Here is an 18,253-nt window from a genome sequence, read left to right on the forward strand (position 1 = left end):
AAAAAAAAAAAAAAAAAAAAAAAAAGAAGAGGAAGAAACTCCAGGGATGTGGGTGCACAGAAAAGAGGCCATATGAGGACAAAGCAAGAAAATAGCCATCTGTAAGCCAAGGAGAGAGGCCTTAGTGAAATGAACCCTGCCAGCACCTTGATTTTGGACTTCCAGCCTCCAGACCTGTGAGAAAATAACTTTCTGTTGTTTAAGCCATCTGACCTGTGGTCTTTCGTTACGTTAGCCCTAGTAGACTAATAAGTATATCCTCAAATGGAGAATTAGAAAATCTTAGAAAAATTCTGTTTTTAAAACCTTGACCATGAGTTGTGCCAGTCAAGAAAAAAAAAACAACTTATAAAGTGCTATCTTAAGCTTTATTCATGAGAACTCTATAGTAATACTTAACAGTGATAAAATTACTCCAGATTTATAATCAGGATACCTTTTAAGATATAGTTGTGTCGGGCTGGGATGAATTGGGAGATTCAGATTGACATCTGGGTCAATCTATTTCATACGCCACTGCGTATGAAACAGGTAACTAGTGAGGACCTGCTGTATAGCACAGGGAACTCTACTTGGTGCTCTGTGGTGACCTGGATGGGAGGAAATCCAAAAGGGAGGGGATATGTGTATACATATGGCTGGTTCACTCTGCTGTGCAGCAGGAGCTAGCACAACATTGTAAAGCAACTGTACCCCAATAAAAAATAAACATTTTAAATATATATATATATATATATATACACACACACATATAGTTGTGTCACCCTTTAAGATGTACCCTCTCAAATTTACAAAAAAGAGAAAAAGAGCAAAGGATTCTAATAAGCTTAATATTCTCATAAATTTTAAATATAATATATATTATGATAATGAGATTTAAATTCATGAAGGAAACAACCATGCATAATAAGATGTTCTTAGATTTAAATTGAAAAAGACCCTAACCTCAAAGCATCACTTCAACATTTGCCAGAAATAAATTTAAAACCTGCAATTAGAAAACAAAAAAAAAGGACATATAAGAAATTAAAATTCAGCTTTATTAAATTATTTTAAACATACCAAGTAACACCACATACTAAAAAGGAAAGTTTTTATTTACCCCCTGCAAAGAAAGATCCCAGCGTTCTGAGCTTCTGAGTTTGGACAATGGTGACTTAACACAAACATCCTCTGGTTTTGCATTTAACATCTTTTTTATCTGAAACCAGAATGAGAAAATAACCAGTTTAACTGAAATATAAATAAGAGCTGAATGAGCTAACAGAACCATTATATTACTTGCATTAATATTTTCGTATTAGTTTTAAAGAGTTTTAAATTCAGTGCTTACTTTATAGATAGTCGAATATAATTTTATAAAAAGCCTCTCTCATTCAGTAAAAAAGTAGATAAATGAAGTATCACAATAATGTTTTTTTTTAATATCCTTATTGCAGGATATTTGCCTTACATTCTTGTGTTAGTTTCTGCTATAAAACAAAGAGAATCAGCTATACGAATACATATATCCCCATATCCCCTCCCTCTTGTGTCTCCCTCCCACGCTCCCTATCCCACCCCTCTAGGTGGTCACAAAGCACCAAGCTGGTCTCCCTGTGCTATGCGGTTGCTTCTGACTAGCTGTCTATTTTACATTTGGTAGTGTATATATGTCAATGCCACTCTCTCACTTCGTCCCAGCTTACGCTTCCCCCTCCCTGTGTCCCCAGATCAATCCTCTGCATCTGTGTCTTTTTTCCTGTCCTGCCCTAGGTTCTTCAGAACCTTTTTCTTTTAAACTTTCTATATATATATGTGTTAGCATACGGTATTTGTTTTTCTCTTTCTGACCTACTTCACTCTCTATGACAGACTCTGGGTCCATCGACCTCACTACAAATAACTCAATTTTGTTTCTTTTTATAGCCAAGTATTATTCCATTGTATATATGTGCCACATCTTCTTTATCCATTCATCTGTCGATGGACACTTAGGTTTCTTCCATGTCCTGTCTATTGTAAATAGAGCTACAATGAACATTGTGGTACATGACTCTTTTTGAGTTATGGTTTTCTCAGGGTATATGCCCAGTAGCGGGATTGCTGGGTCATATGGTAGTTCTATTTTTAGTTTTTTAAGGAACTTCCATACTGTTCTCCATAGTGGCTGTATCAATTTACATTCCCACCAACATTGCAGGAGGGTTCCCTTTTCTCCACACCCTCTCCAGCATTTATTGTTTGTAGATTTTTTGATGATAGCCATTCTGACTGGTGTGAGGTGATACCTCATAGTAGTTTTTAGATTTGCATTTCTCTAATAATTAGTGATGTTAAGCATCCTTTCATGTGTTTGTTGACCATCTGTACACATTCTAAGGAGAAATGTGTATTTAGCTCTTCTGCCCATTTTTGAATTGCACTGTTTGTTTTTTTCATATTGAGCTGCATGGGCTGCTTGTATATTTTGAAGAATAATCCTTTGTCAGTTGCTACATTTGCAAATATTTTCTCCCATTATGAGGGCTGTCTTTTCGTCTTATGGTTTCCTTTGCTGTGCAAAAGCTTTTAAGTTTCATTAGACCCCTTTTGTTTATTTTTGTTTTTATTCCCATTACACTAGGCAGTGAGTCAAAAAGGATCTTGCTGTGATTTATGTCATAGAGTGTTCTATGTTTTCCTCTAAGAGTTTTAAAGTGTCTGGCCTTACATTTAGGTCATTAATCAATTTTGAGTTTATTTTTGTGTATGGTGTTAGGGAGTGCTCTAATTTCATTGTTTTATATGTAGCTGTCCAGTTTTCCCAGCACCACTTATTGAAGAGGTTGTCTTTTCTCCACTGTATATTCTTGACTCCTTTATCAAAGATAAGGTGACCATATGTGTGTAGATTTATCTCTGGGCTTTCTATCCTGTTCCACTGATTTATATTTCTATTTTTCTGCCAGTACCATACTGTCTTAATTACTGTAGCTCTGTAGTATACTCTGAAGGCAGGGAGCCTGAGTCCTCCAGCTCCATTTTTCTTTCTCAAGATTCCTTTGGCTATTAGGAGTCTTTTGTGTTTTAATAGAAATTGTGAAATTTTTTGCTCTAGTTCTGTGAAAAATGCCATTGGTAGTTTGATAGGGATTGCACTGAATCTGTAAATTGCTTTGGGTAGTATAGTCATTTTCACAATGTTGATTATTCCAATCCAAGAATATGATATATTGCTCCATCTGTTCACATCGTCTTTAATTTCTTTCATCAGTGTCTTATAGTATTCTGCATACAGATCTTTTTTCTCCTTAGGTAGGTATATTCCTAGGTATTTTATTCTTTTTGTTGCAATGGTAAATGGGAGTGTTTCCTTAATTTCTCTTTCAGATTTTTCATTATTAGTGTAAAGGAATGCAAGAGATTTCTGGGCATTAATTTTGTATCCTGCTACATTACCAAACTCACTGATCAGCTCTAGTAGTTTTCTGGTAGCATATTTAGGACTCTCTATGTACAGTGTCATTTCATTTGCAAACAGTGACAGTTTTACTTCTTTTCTGATTTGGATTCCTTTTATTTCTTTTTCTTTTCTGACTGCCATGGCTGAAACTTCCAAAACTATGTTGAATAACAGTGGTGAGAATGGGCAGCCTTGTCTCCTTCCTGATCTTGGTGGAAATAGTTTCAGTTTTTCACCATTGAAAATGACGTTGGTTGTTCGTCTGTCATATACAGCCTTTATTATGTTGAGGTAGGTTCCCTCTATGCCTACTTTCTGAAGGGTTTTTATCATAAATCAGTGTTGAATTTTGCGGAAAGCTATTTCTGCATCTATTGAGCTTATCATAAGGTTTTTATCCTTCAGTTGGTTAATATGGTGTATCACCTTGATGGATTTGCATATATTGAAGAAACCTTGCATTCCTGGGACAAACCCCACTTGACCATGGTGTATGATCCTTTTAATGAGCTGTCGGATTCTGTTTGCTAGTATTTTGTTGAGGATTTTTGCATCTATGTCCATCAGTGATATTGGCCTGTAGTTTGATTTTTTTGTGACACCTTGTCTGGTTGTGGTATCAAGGTGACGGTGGCCTCGTAGAATGAGTTTGGGGGTGTTTCTCCCTCTGCTATATTTTGGAAGAGTTTGAGAAGAATAGGTGTTAGCTCTCCTCTAAATGTTTGATAGAATTCACCTGTGAAGACATCTGGTCCTGGGCTTTTGTTTGTTGGAAGATTTTTAATCACAGTTTCAATTTCAGTGCTTGTGACTGGTCTGTTTATATTTTCTATTTCTTCCTGATTCAGTCTTGGCAAGTTGTGCATTTCTAAGAATTTGTCCATTTCTTCCAGGTTGTCCATTTTACTGGCATATGGTTGCTTGTAGTAATCTCTCACAATCCTTTGTATTTCTACAGTGTCAGTTGTTAGTTCTCCTTTTCATTTCTAATCCTATTGATTTGAGTCTTCTCCCAGTTTTGTTTGATGAGTCTGGCTAATGGTTTATCAATTTTGTTCATCTTATCAAATAATCAGCTTTTAGTTTTATTATTCTTTGCTATCGTTTCCTTCATTTCTTTTTCATTCATTTCAGATCTTATCTTTACAATTTCTTTCCTTCTGCTAACTTTGGGGTTTTTTGGTTCTTCTTTCTCCAATTGCTTTAGGTGTAAGGTTAGCTTGTTTATTTGAGATGTTTCTTGTTTCTTGAGGTAGGATTGTATTGCTATAAACTTCGTTCTTAAAACTGCTTTTTCTGCATCCCATAGGTTTTGGGTTGTCGTGTTTTCATTGTCATTTGTTTTTAGGTATTTTCTGATTTCCTCTTCAATTTCTTCAGTGATCTCTTGGTTATTTAGTAGTGTATTGTTTAGCTTCGATGTGTTTGTATTTTTTACAGATTTTTTCCTGTAATTGATATCTAGTCTCATAGCATTGTGGTTGAAAAAGATATTTAACATGATTTCAATTTTCTTAAACTTAACAAGGCTTGAGTTGTGACCCAAGATGTGATCTATCCTGGAGAATGTTCCATGAGCACTTGAGAAGAAAGTGTACTCTGTTGTTTTGGGATGGAATGTCGTATAAGTATCAATTAAGTCCATCTTGTTTAATGTATCATTTAAACCTTGTGTTTCCTTATTTATTTTCATTTTGGGTGATCTGGCCATTAGTGAAAGTGGGGTGTTAAAGTCCCCTACTATGATTGTGTTACTGTCGATTTCCCCTTTTATGGCTGTTAGCATTTGCCTTATGTAATGAGGTGCACCTATGTTGGGTGCATAAATATTTACAGTTGTTATATCTTCTTCTTGGATTGATACCTTGATCATTAAGTAGTGTCCTTCTTTGTCTCTTGTAATAGTCTTTATTTTAAAGCCTATTTTGTCTGATATGAGAATTGCTACTCCAGCTTTCTTTTGATCTCCATTTGCATGGAATATCTTTTTCCATCCCATCACTTTCAGTCTGCATGTGTCCCTTGGTCTGAAGTGGGTCTCTTGTAGAAAACATACATGCAGTTGTTGTTTTTGAATCCATTCAGCCATCTATGTCTTTTGGTTGGAGCATTTAGTCCATTTACATTTAAGGTAGTTATCGATATTTATGTTCCTTTTACCACTTTCTTAATTGTTTTGGGTTTGTTTTTGTAGGTCTTTTCCTTCTCTTGTGTTTCTGCCTAGAGAAGTTCCTTTAGCATTTGCTGTAAAGCTGGCTTGGTGGTGCTGAATTCTCTTAGCTTTTGCTTGTCTGAAAAGGTTTTAATTTCTCCATCAAATCTGAATGAGATCCTTGCTAGGTAGAGTAATCTTGGTTGTAGGTTTTTCCCTTTCAAGGGCGGGAGCCACACCCTTCTGGCTTGCAGAGTTTCTGCTGAAAAATCAGCTGTTAACCTTATGGGGATTCCCTTGTATATTATTTGTTGTTTTTCCCTTGCTGCTTTTAATATCTTTTCTTTGTATTTAATTTTTGATAGTTTGATTAATATGTGTCTTGGCATGTTTCTCCTTGGATTTATCCTGTATGGCAATCTCTGCGCTTCCTGAAATTGATTGACTATTTCCTTTCCCATATTAGGGAAATTTTCAACTATAATCTCTTCAAATATTTTCTCAGTCCCTTTCTTTTTCTCTTCTTCTTCTGGGACCCCTATAATTCGAATGTTGGTGCGTTTAATGTTGTCCCAGAGGTCTCTGAGACTGTCCTCAGTTCTTTTCATTCTTTTTTCTTTATTCTGCTCTGCAGTAGTTATTTCCACTATTTTATCTTCCAGGTCATTTATCCGTTCTTCTGCCTCAGTTATTCTGCTATCGATTCCTTCTAGAGAATTTTTAATTTCATTTATTATGTTGTTCATCATTGTTTGTTTGCTCTTTAGGTTTTCTGGGTCCTTAAACGTTTCTCGTATTTCCTCCATTCTATTTCCAAGATTTTGAATCATCTTTACTATCATTACTCTGAATTCTTTTTCAGGTAGACTGCCTATTTCCTCTTCATTGGTTTGGTCTGGTGGGTTTTTACCTTGCTCCTTCATCTGCTGTGTATTTATGTCTTCTCATTTTGCTTAACTTACTATGTCTGGGTCTCCTTTTCGCAGGCGGCAAGTTTGTAGTTCCCATTGGTTTTGGTGTCTGCCCAGTAGTTACGGTTGGTTCAGTGGGTTGTGTATGTTTCCTGGTAGAGCAGACTGGTGCCTGTGTTCTGGTAGATTAGGTTGCAACTCATCTTTCCGGTGGACAGGACCGCATCCGGTGGTGTGTTTTGGGGTGTCTGTGGACTTATTATGATTTTAGGAAGCCTCCCTGCTAATGGGTGGGGTTGTGTTCCTGTCTTGCTAGTTGTTTGGCACAGGGTGTCCAGCACTGTAGCTTGCTGGTCGTTGAGTGGAGCTGGCTCGTAGCATTGAGATGGAGATTTGGGGGAGAACTTTCACTGTTTGATATTACGTGGGGCCGGGAGGTCTCTGATGGACCAATGTCCTGAACTCGGCTCTCCCACCTCAGAGGCTCAGGCCTGACACCCGGCCAGAGCACCAAGACCCTGTCAGCCACGCAGCTCAGAAGAAAAGGGAGAGATAGGAAGGGAGAGAGGGAGGGGGGGAGGAAGGGAGGGAGATAGGGATAAAGGGAAGGAGGGAGGGAAGGAAGGAAGGAAGGAAGGAAGGAAGGGAGGGAGGAAGGGAGGAAGGAGGAGAAAAATATAAAATAATTAAAATTAAAATTTTTTAAAATATTAAAAAGAAAGAAAAAGGAAAGGAAGAAGAGAGTAACCAAACCAAAAACAAATCCACCAATGAGAACAAGCATGAAAAACTACACCCAAAAAAACAAAACAAATGATATAACCCTAGGACAAATTGTAAAAGCAAAGCTATACAGACAAAATCACAGAAAGCATATGCATACACACTCACAAAAAGAGAAAAAGGAAATATATATATAAAAGGAAGAAAGCAACCAAATCAATGAACAGATCTACCCATGATAATAAGCTCTAAATACTAAACTAAGATAAACAAAAATCCAGAAACAAATTAGATGCAGAAAGCAAACCCCAAGTCTATAGTTGCTCCCAAAGTCCATCGCCTCAGTTTTGGGATGATTCATTGTCTATTCAGGTATTCCAGAGATGCAGGGTACCTCAAGTTGTATGTGGAGATTTAATCTGCTGCTCCTGCCCAGAGGATCCCTATCCTTTTGTCTCTGTTTTTCCTTTTTTCTTTTGCCCTACCCAGGTACGTGGGGAGTTTCTTGCCTTTTGGGAAGTCTGAGGTCTTCTGTCAGCATTCAGTAGGTGTTCTGTAACAGTTGTTCCACATGTAGATGTATTTTTGATGTATCTGTGGGGAAGAAGGTGATCTCCACGTCTTACTCCTCTGCCATCTTGAAGGTTCCCCCCATAATAAATTCTTAACTATTCTTACTTGCAGTTTCCCTTCTAATCTTTCAAATGCTATCCCCAGAGGTCTCTAACACACAAATCTAATTATGGCTACAATCTTAAAATACAACAATAGTGCCCATTACTTATATATAAAACTCTTTAACAATCTGGGCTCTTTGACATCATCCAAATATCACAAACTCTACACCCCAACCCCACTGAGTTTGCTCAACCTTCTTCAAGCATACATCTCTACACCTCTGTACATACTGCTCCTCCAACATAGAATGCTCTTCCCTCTATTTCTCCCCTATTAAATACCTCAGATTCTGCACAAAATTATTCTCTTTTCCACACAGTCAACACTCCCACACCAAGGCATTCCTTTCTCTGAGTGTTAGTACTTGGTAATTTGTATTAACACATATCATACTATATTATAATTATTTGTCTACATGTCTGTCTTCTTCTCCAGACTGTGGAGGTCCTTAAAGAGAGTACCCTTAGTCACCTTTACATCTCCAAAGTGTATGGCTCATGATACTGAATAAACAAATGAATGGATGGATATAGTGTAGCCACAAGTTTGAAATCATTTGTTTAGAACTTAAAATAATTTAACTTTCACATTATAAATGATGGTTAAGCATCAAGTTCAGCTTATTACATAACATATAATAAGCACTGTATCAACTACAACCAGTGACAACGATAAAATGATTTCAATGAGAGTAAACATAAGTTAGGAGGATAAAATAAAGGTGAAGAAAGGGTATCTGAACACTTATTAGTACCCTGGAGTTAATCCTCTTGGGCATCAGTAACATCTTAATTATTTATAGTTAACTTATATAAAAGGTACCTCTTTATAATTCTTCATCTGCCAAAACATTATCTCTAAATCAGTCATTTCCTTTGTATTCTTAATCAGGGAATAACAGTTGTTTTTTCAGGGAGTAAGACAAGGGCTTCAGACTGTTCACACCCATGGATCCTCTGTGAGTAGGATATTTAGCCTACATTAGATACTGTGGCATATTGTGTTTTCCAATCATGGCCATATCAATATTCTACAACTCACATGCTCTTCTTACAATGTGATACTGACCAGTTCTCCAACATCAGGTGCAGTCTATGTTCCTTCCCCTTGAATCTCAGCAGGCCTGTGACTTTCAAGGCTAGATCATAAAAAGCATTATGTATAGCTACACTGCTTCAGCCTACCTTTCATGTAGCAATATTTGTGTGTTTTCCCTTCCTTCCTCCCTCTTTTTTTCCATCTCTGTCTCTCAGTATACATGCCTTGGGAGCCGTAAGCCATAGATTAAAAAAAATCTTGGATACCCTGAAGCTGCTGTGCTGCAAAGATTTCATGAAAAGGCTAAAAAGAACAGATATATAACAAGATATATGAGGCTTCCAAACACAGGTATCAAGGTAAGTGACTGAGTGATCCTTTAAGATGATTCCAGGCCTCAGCCCCCAAGCAAACCTAGCTAACTCCAAATGAAACTAAGAAAAGCTATCTCTGAACCCTGGCCAGACAGCAGATTCATGAGCCAAAGAAGTTTAAACCACTAAGTTTGGGGATAATCTGTTACCCAGCCCTAGTAATAACCTAAAAAGATACCAAGTTCAAACTTGAAGGAGAGCAGCTGATATTTTTTAAAGAGTTAGGTATAGGTGTTGAGTATTTTGTAAAAATAAAAGACTTCTGATGTCTTCTGTGGAAGACTTTATATTCTTTTTTCACAGTAATTAGTTTTTATTATTTTACCTATGAGTGGATTAGACTCAATTTTAATAAATTATTTATCCTAATAAGTATTCATGTATACTTCCATTAGGATGGACACAAAATATAATTTACCTTATCTTCAAAAAAAGGAGCTCTCTACTTCCCCTAAAAGCATAAACATATGAAATCTGGAAATTTATTAAAACTCTAAACAAGCATCAAAAGGTTTGAAAATCAAAGTACAGTAGACCCTTGAACAATTCAGGAGTTGGGGCACCGACCCCTGCACAATTGAAAATTTGAGTAACTTTATAATCAGCCTTATGTATCCACAGTTCCACATCCTCAGGTTCAACCAACCACAAATCATGTAGTACTACAGTATTTATTTTTAAAACTTCTGTGTATAAGTGGACTGAAGCAGTTCAAATACATTGTGTTCGAGGACCAACTGTATACACATACAAACATTTATGAACAGGGACATAGACTACATATTATTTATAGTATAGAAAAAACAGAAACAATGATAATAAAAGAACACAAATAAAATTACTGTAAACACAAATAATGAGATACTGTACAGTAGTTATTAAAAAACATGTTCCAGAACAAATGATATAAGAAATTATTTCCAATATAAGTAACAAAGAAAATCATATCTACAGAATGATCTCTTTTATAAGGCAAAAAAAAATCCATATATGGAAAACAAATGGGAAAGGATATGCACAAAAACGTTTACCAGTGACTAGCTCTGAATGCTAATATAAGGAGTGATTTTTATTTTCATTTTTGTGTTTTCCTACAGGTTCCACATGTTTTATTTTTTAATAGGAATATCACGCAACCATTAAAAGCAAGAAAAAATAAATAAACATTTAAAGCTCCAGAAAAACCTCTGCTGCAGCTTCCTGGTCAATAAATTACATATCTAAATCTCTCAGCCTAATATTGTATATTAGGTACAACTAACTATTCGGTCAAATTTTTCTACACTCACTTTTTTCTTAACGATTAAATCATAAAAATAATGTCTGTCTCTTTACAACAATCTGATCTATTCACAGACAAATTTTAATCATGATCTCAATTGTGTACAATCAACAGAGATTCTAAGCCACTAATGATTCTGCAAAGCCTATATTATAATTCCACTACAAGAATCAGAACAGACTCCTAATACTTTCAAATATTTTCAATACTCTCCTAATACTTTAAAGATCAAAATTTAATCTTTTAAGGCAAAAAAGGGTTCTAAACCCCCTTCCCTTCAAGTTATACTTAAATACATTGATAGAACTCTAACAACTTCCCAAAAACAAAGTTCTACAACTTTTATTTTATTTTACTTACTGATGTTCAAATGTAATACTAAACAAGGCTTTCAGCAAATCAATTCACACAGTCACTTTGAGGTTCATTTTATACCTAATTCATTACAGTATGCCCTCAAAAAGAGAATGCTATCAAAAGAAGATAATGGGTAGGGGGTGGGGTGAATATGCTGGATTCTATCAACAAGTTATGCATTGCTAACATATGCTCCTTACAAGCTGAAATGATCTCTGCCGTATTCTTCATACAGAACTTCAGAACCTTAATCACTTATTTCTTCAGATACTACATAGATGTAGAACTATTATTTAGGGAAACTTTGGGGTCTGCTCAAAGATATGGCTATGACTTACCAAGGAAGAATGAAAGTCTTGGTTTTTAGTTTTCAGTATCAACCTCCTCATTTAAAAAGCCAAAGACTATGGATCTCCCCATTAGCAGAATTCAAAGTGTTCACACTCTTACTCTACATCTATCCAGAGATATAAGCCTTGAGTTAATCTAGTTCCAGCACCTATCAAAAGGCCAGGAATAATTAGTAGATAATGATGTTCCAAAGATTTAGCTACAAGGATAATAACTGCAGTACAATTTATAATTTTTAACTGAAAACAATTCAAAAATATGACAGGATAGTGGTTAAATTAACTGTGATACATCCCTACAGTAGAATATAATGTAGTCATTGAAAATGTTTACCACTGCTTCCCTGGTACTTATGCCTAGTATAGTGTCCAATACATGTTAAGTACCCAATAAGTATCTACTGAGCAATGCTTTAAACTTGATTTCAGAAAATGTTTATAATATATAATTAAGTAGAAAAAGTAAATAATAAAATAGTATTTTGTGGTTTTCAACCATTAATATTTAAATATTTGTTTATTATAGATAGATATACAGATACGCAGACAAATTAGTAGGATATACACTTCAGTGTTAATTTTAACTGTGTCCAGGTGGTATTCTTTTTGTTCAACTGAATTTTCTAATTTCTTCACAACAATCTAGTATTGATTTAGAAATTTTTTTTTAAATACTTAAAATATATCAGAGTCTTGTCCCTACACCAATCAAAACTTTAATCCTTTCAGTGATTTATTTCCCTAGCTGCCTTGAGAGAAAAAGCAATACTATTAACTGCTAACAAGAATTTAATATGCCAATATTCTAAAAAATTCTATATTTTTAAACAGCAGTACCACAACTTTATGTGCATATTATGGTTGAACAAATAAGAAAATATACTGTAGATACTAAGAGACAGAAAAGTTAAAAATAAGCAAAGAAGGAGACTTCCCTGATGGTCCAGTGGCTAAGACTCCGCAGGGGGCTGGGGGTTTGATCCCTGGTCAGAGAACTAGACCCTGCGTGCCACAACTAAGAGTTCACATGCTGCAACTAAAGATCCCGCGTGGCGCAACAAATATCTCGCATGCCACAACTAAGACCCAGCACAGCCAAATAAATAAATATTAAAAAATAAATAAATAAGGAAAGAGGGCAGGCTAAAATAAGCCCTGTGGTACTGGATTGGAATCAGAAGTAACAGTACTGAACTCATGAGGGTTTCTTTAGATGTACAGATAAGCAGATAGAGAAATAAATACAGATATGTATGTATATGTATGAGTTAGTACACATATATTCTTCTAGTCCTGTTTATTAAGAGAGCCTAGAAATGATGACACCCCAACAGCAATGAGCACATCTAGCACTCTGAGCTGGGTTTCTGAATACTATTCTTGAATTTAAAAAAACAGAGCTCCTTGGAAAGTATCTTATAGTACCAGAAAGTAAGGAAGAGCTCAAAAAAAACAAACAAACAAACATAGGAGCATGTCAAAAGGGCACAAGAGCCATCCTGAAAGAACTTCCAATGCCAAAGCTGGAATACTTTGATCAACAAAACCAGTAATGACAACAGTAGATTATAACACATAGAATAAAATAAATACCTATAAGTCCATGTTGATATATGTAAATAATTGAATAAATAAGTGAGACAAGAGGGACAGCTGTCCCTTCCAGAAGAATTTTAATAAATATAGAGGGAATGAAGAAAATAGAAAGTCACCAACAGAATATCATATTTTAACTGCTGCAAGCAAGATCCACTGTTAAATGCTAAAACAGTAGGTGAAAGTTTAAGAAGAAACAGTATATTTGCATAGATTCAAAATATCTCTCCCAAGACAAACTTCCAATTGTAAGATAAATAAGTAATAGGGATGTAACATACAACATGATAAAGAAATGAACACTGATGTACGTTATAAATAGAAGTTGTTAAAAGAATAAAACCAAAGAGTTCTCATCACAAGGGAAAAAATTTCTTTCTATTTCTTTAATATTGTATCTATATGAGATGATGGATGTTCACTAAACCTACTGTGGTAATCATTTCATGATGTATGTAAGAAAAATCATTATATTGTACACCTTAAACTTATGGAGTGCTATATGTCAATTATACCTCAAAAAACTGGGAGAAAAAACACAAGATATCTCTCCCAAGATATCTATTTATTAAAGACAAAGAATAACTTTACAATGGAGTAACCACGCAGACACCATCTTAACCAGGTGATAAGACTGACATCACCAGTAATAAGACATACCATCATTATGTACCCCTGACAGGACACACTGAGAAGGGCACAACACTTCCGTGGTATTGTTCTCAAAAAGCCACAACCTTAGTCTAATCACACATGATTAGAAACATGAGACAAACCCAAACTTAAGGATTCAACAAAATATTGCCTAGTATTCTTTAAAAGTGTCATGGTCATGAAAGAAAAAAGACAAGAACTATCATAGACTTAAGGAAATCAATGCAATGTGAGATCCTGAATTGGATCCTAAAATAGAAAAATGACATTAGTGAAAAAATTGAAGAAATTCAAATAATGTCTATAGTTTAAAATATACCCATGTTAACTTCTTTATGTTGATAACTGTACTATGGTTATGTAAGACATTAACATTGGGGGAAGCTGAGTGAAGGGTAGATGGAAACTGTACTATTTCTGTAAATTTAAAGTTACTTGAAAATTAACAGTTTTAAAAAACATTGCTGTACAACTAAAAATAAGACAAATGTATTTCATCAGTACACTCATAATACAAATTCATAATACAAATTATGAATTTCTAATGGTGAAGCTTCAGAGCAAGATGCATAAACCAATGTCCTAAAGCAAAGCATTTCACTTCACTGAAGGTATTAAGCAGAAAAGAAGTAGCAGTCAACACAGAGGTATTTAAAACCAGGTATACATACAAACAAATAAACTCAAATTGGATTAAAGATCTAAATGGGGACTTCCCTGGTGGCCCAGAGGTTGAGAATCTGCCTGCCAATGCAGGGGACACGGGTTCGACCCCTGGTCCGTGAGGCTCCCACATGCCGCGGGACAACTAAGCCCGTGTGCCACAGCTCCTGAGCCTGTGCTCTAGAGCCTGCGAGCCACAACTACTGAGCCCGCATGCCACAACTACTGAAGCCCATGTGCCTAGAGCCCGTGCTCTGCAACAAGAGAGGCCACTGCAATGAGAAGCCCATGCACCGCAATGGGAGTAGCCCCTGCTTGCCACAACTAGAGAAAGCCTGCGCACAGCAATGAAGACTCAATGCAGCCATAAATAAATATAAATATAAATAAATAAATAAATAAATAAATAAATAAATAGGTTTTTTCGAAAAAAGACCTAAATGTAAGGCCGGATACTATAAAGCTCTTAGAGGAAAACATAGGCAGAACACTCTCGACATAAATAGCAGCGATACCTTTTGGATCCACCTCTTAGAGTAATGAAAATAAAAACAAAAACAAACAAATGGGACCTAATTAAACTTAAAACCTTTTGCACAGCAAAGGAAATCATAAACAAAAAGACAACCCTCAAAATGGGAGAAAATATTCGCAAATGACTCTTCAACAAGGGATTAATCTCCAAAATATACAAACAGCTCACGCAACTCAATATCAAAAAAACAAAAAACCCAATCAAAAAAACAAACAGGGACTTCCCTGGCGATCCAGTGGTTAAGACACCACGCTTCCAATGTAGGGGGCAGGGGTTCAATCTCTGGACAGGGAACTAAGATCCCACATGCCATGCGGTGTGGCCAAAATAATAATAATAATAATAATAATAATAATAATAATAATAATAATAATAATATTTTCAAATGGGAGGAAGATCTAAATGTACATTTTTCTCATTTTTCCAAAGACATACAGATGGCCAAAAAGCACAGGAAAAGATGCTCAACATCACTAATTATTAGAGAAATGAAAATCAAAACTACAATGAGGTATCACCTCACACCAGTCAGAATGGCCATCATCAAAAAATCTACAAACAATAAATGCTGGAGAGGGTGTGGAGAAAAAAAGGGAACCCTCTTGCACTGTTGGTGGGAATGTAAACTGATACAGCCACTAAGGAGAACAGTATGGAGGTTCCTCAAAAAACTAAAAATAGAACTACCATATGACCCAGCAGTCCTATTACTGGGCATATACCCTGAGAAAACCATAATTCAAAAAGACTCATGTACCACAATGTTCACTGCAGCTCTAATTACAATAGCCAGGACATGGAAGCAACCTAAGTGTCCATCGACAGATGAATGGATAAAGATGTGGCACATATATACAATGGAATATTACTCAGCCAGAAAAAGAAACAAAACTGAGTTATTTGTAGTGAGGTGGATGGATCTAGAGTCTGTCATACAGAGTGAAGTAAGTCAGAAAGAGAAAAACAAATACCGTATGCTAACACATATATATGGAATCTTAAAAAAAAAAAAAAGGTTCTAAAGAACGTAGGGGCAGGACATGAATAAAGACGGAGACATAGAGAACGGACTTGAGGACACAGAGAGGGGGAAGTAAGCTGAGACGAAGTGAGAGAGTGGCATGGACATATATACACTACCAAATGTAAAACTGATAGGTAGTGGGAAGCAGCCACATAGCACAGGGACATCAGCTCGGTGCTTTGTGCCCACCTACACAGGTGGGAGAGGGAGGGTGGGAGGGAGGCACAAGAGGGATGAGACATTGGGATATATGTATACGCATAGCTGATTCACTTTGTTATAAAGCAGAAACTAATACACCACTGTAAAGCAATTATACTCTAATAAAGATGTTAAAAATAAATAAATAAATAAATACTGAATGAAGATGGCCTCAGTGGCCAAGATGTTAGATAAACCATGACCTTTGGGTTAGATAGATAATGTTTGTTAAGTGTGCTGTAGTCCATGTATATATATGCCCTGTATTGATGTTTCCTGGTTGGCATTTACTTAATATTAAAAATTCATACTTTATTATGAAAAAAAAATCTACAAACAATAAATGCTAGAGAGGGTGTGGAGAAAAAGGGAACCCTCTTGCACTGTTGGTGGGAATGTAAATTGATACAGCCACTATGGAGAACAGTATGAAGGTTCCTTAAAAAACTAAAAATAGAACTACCATGTGACCCAGCAATCCGACTACGGCATATACCCTGAGAAAACCATAATTCAGAAAGAGTCATGTACCACAATGTTCATTGCAGCTCTATTTACAATAGCCAGGACATGGAAGCAACCTAAGTGTCCATCGACAGAGGAATGGATAAAGAAGATATGGTACATATATACAGTGGAATATTACTCAGCCATAAAAAAAGAACAAAATAATGCCATTTGCAGCAACAAGGATGGACCTAGAGATTGTCACACTGAGTAAAGTAAGTCAGACAGAGAAAGACAAATATCATATGATATTGCTTATATGTGGTACCTAAAAACTGGTACAAATGAACTTATTTACAAAACAGAAATAGAGTCACAGATGTAGAAAACAAACTTATGGTTACTAGAAGAGAAAGGGGTGGGGGGAGGGATAAACTGGGAGACTGGGATTGTCATATACACACCACTACACATAAAATAGATAACTAATAAGTTCCCTGTATAGCACAGGGAACTCTACTCCATACTCTGTAACGACCTATATGGGAAAAGAATCTAAAAAAGAGTGGATATATGTATAACTGATTCATTTGCTGTACACCTAAAACTAACACAACCTTGTAAACCAACTATACTCCAATAAAAATTCTTAAAAATCAAATACATAAATAAATAATAAAACTGGGTATAACAGCAATGTAAAATTTCTTTTTTAACTCCCTCATCTACCTCACTTAAGCTAAATCCAGAATTTTTTTGGCTGAATGGCACGGCTTGTGGGATCTTAGTTCCCCAACAAGGGATCGAACCCGGGCCCACAGCAGTGAAAGCATGGAGTCCTAACCACTGAACCGCCTGGATTCCCTAAATCTAGAATTTTTTCTTTTTTTTTCTTTTTTTGGCTGTGTTGGGTCTTCATTGCTGCACGTGGGCTTTCTCTAGTTGCGGCGAGTGGGGGCTATTCTTTACTGTGGTGTGTGGGCTTCTCATGGCGGTGGCTTCTCTTGTTGTGGAACACGGGCTCTAGGAGCGTGGGCTTCATTAGTTGTGGCACATATGCTCTAGAGTGTAGGCTCAGTAGCTGTGGCACACGGGCTTAGCTGCTCTGCAGCATGTGGGATCTTCCTGGACCAGGGATAGAACCCATGTCCCCTGCACTGGCAGGTGGATTCTTAACCACTGTGCCACCAGGGAAGTCCCAGAATTTTAAATGAAGAAACCACACCCCATAAATCTGAAGTAAGCTGAGGTAGAAAAAGAGTATCCAAAGCCATGCTCTCTGTGTGGTCTTGTAAGGTACTCTTGATTCCTCTCACAGCCCTCCTTTATGATTTCTTCTTCTCCCTCTTTGTTCCAAAACATACACCAAATTAAAGTCCTCTGTGTATAATTAGAATGTTTCAGAGAAAAGTCTCTAATAAATTATTATAATGCAAATCAAGGTACTATGGCATTTAAATCACAAAATTCTATAGGAAAAAAAGATTATCTTTCTAAAAACACAGATTAAATTTTTGTAAACACCTCCTATGTAGGTAGAAACTTCCTTTTACTTGTTTTGCTACTCTTGGCTTATATAAAAGAAATAAATAAATTTTAAAAAAGTATGTTTAAAAGGACATACATACATATTCCAAACAGTAAATTTCAGCACATAACTTGAATACAACTCTTCAACATCTACAGTATCATAAGTGAATGAATCTCAGGTGCTCTAATATACTCAGTCATCAAAGAAATGAGTTCTGTTCTATATAAATCTAAAATAAGACTTGGGAAGTATACTGGAAAATTTTACAATGATTTAAACAAGGCTGGTCCCAGAAAGGGTTCCCTAGCTAACC

The 18,253-nt window shown here is 36.0% G+C and overlaps 1 protein-coding gene across 4 annotated transcripts in view; it reads right to left on the reverse strand.

Moving 5' to 3' along the window:
* The window catches only part of SENP7 (SUMO specific peptidase 7), a 155,489-nt gene that overhangs the window by 125,045 nt on the left and 12,191 nt on the right, over window positions 1-18,253 (reverse strand). For 2 of the 4 annotated variants that reach the window (XM_007445540.1, XM_007445539.1), the window contains exon 1: window positions 1,103-1,195. In XM_007445540.1, coding sequence (XP_007445602.1) covers window positions 1,103-1,192 — 90 coding nt within the window. In that variant the 5' untranslated portion in view covers window positions 1,193-1,195. Of the gene's footprint in view, window positions 1-1,102; window positions 1,202-18,253 lie in introns of those variants that run through there. The other 2 variants (XM_007445538.1, XM_007445537.1) reach the window with 2 other exon arrangements.

The sequence above is a fragment of the Lipotes vexillifer genome, unplaced genomic scaffold (genome assembly GCF_000442215.2).
Source record: "Lipotes vexillifer unplaced genomic scaffold, Lipotes_vexillifer_v1.1 scaffold1016, whole genome shotgun sequence".
Classification (NCBI taxonomy): domain Eukaryota; kingdom Metazoa; phylum Chordata; class Mammalia; order Artiodactyla; family Lipotidae; genus Lipotes; species Lipotes vexillifer.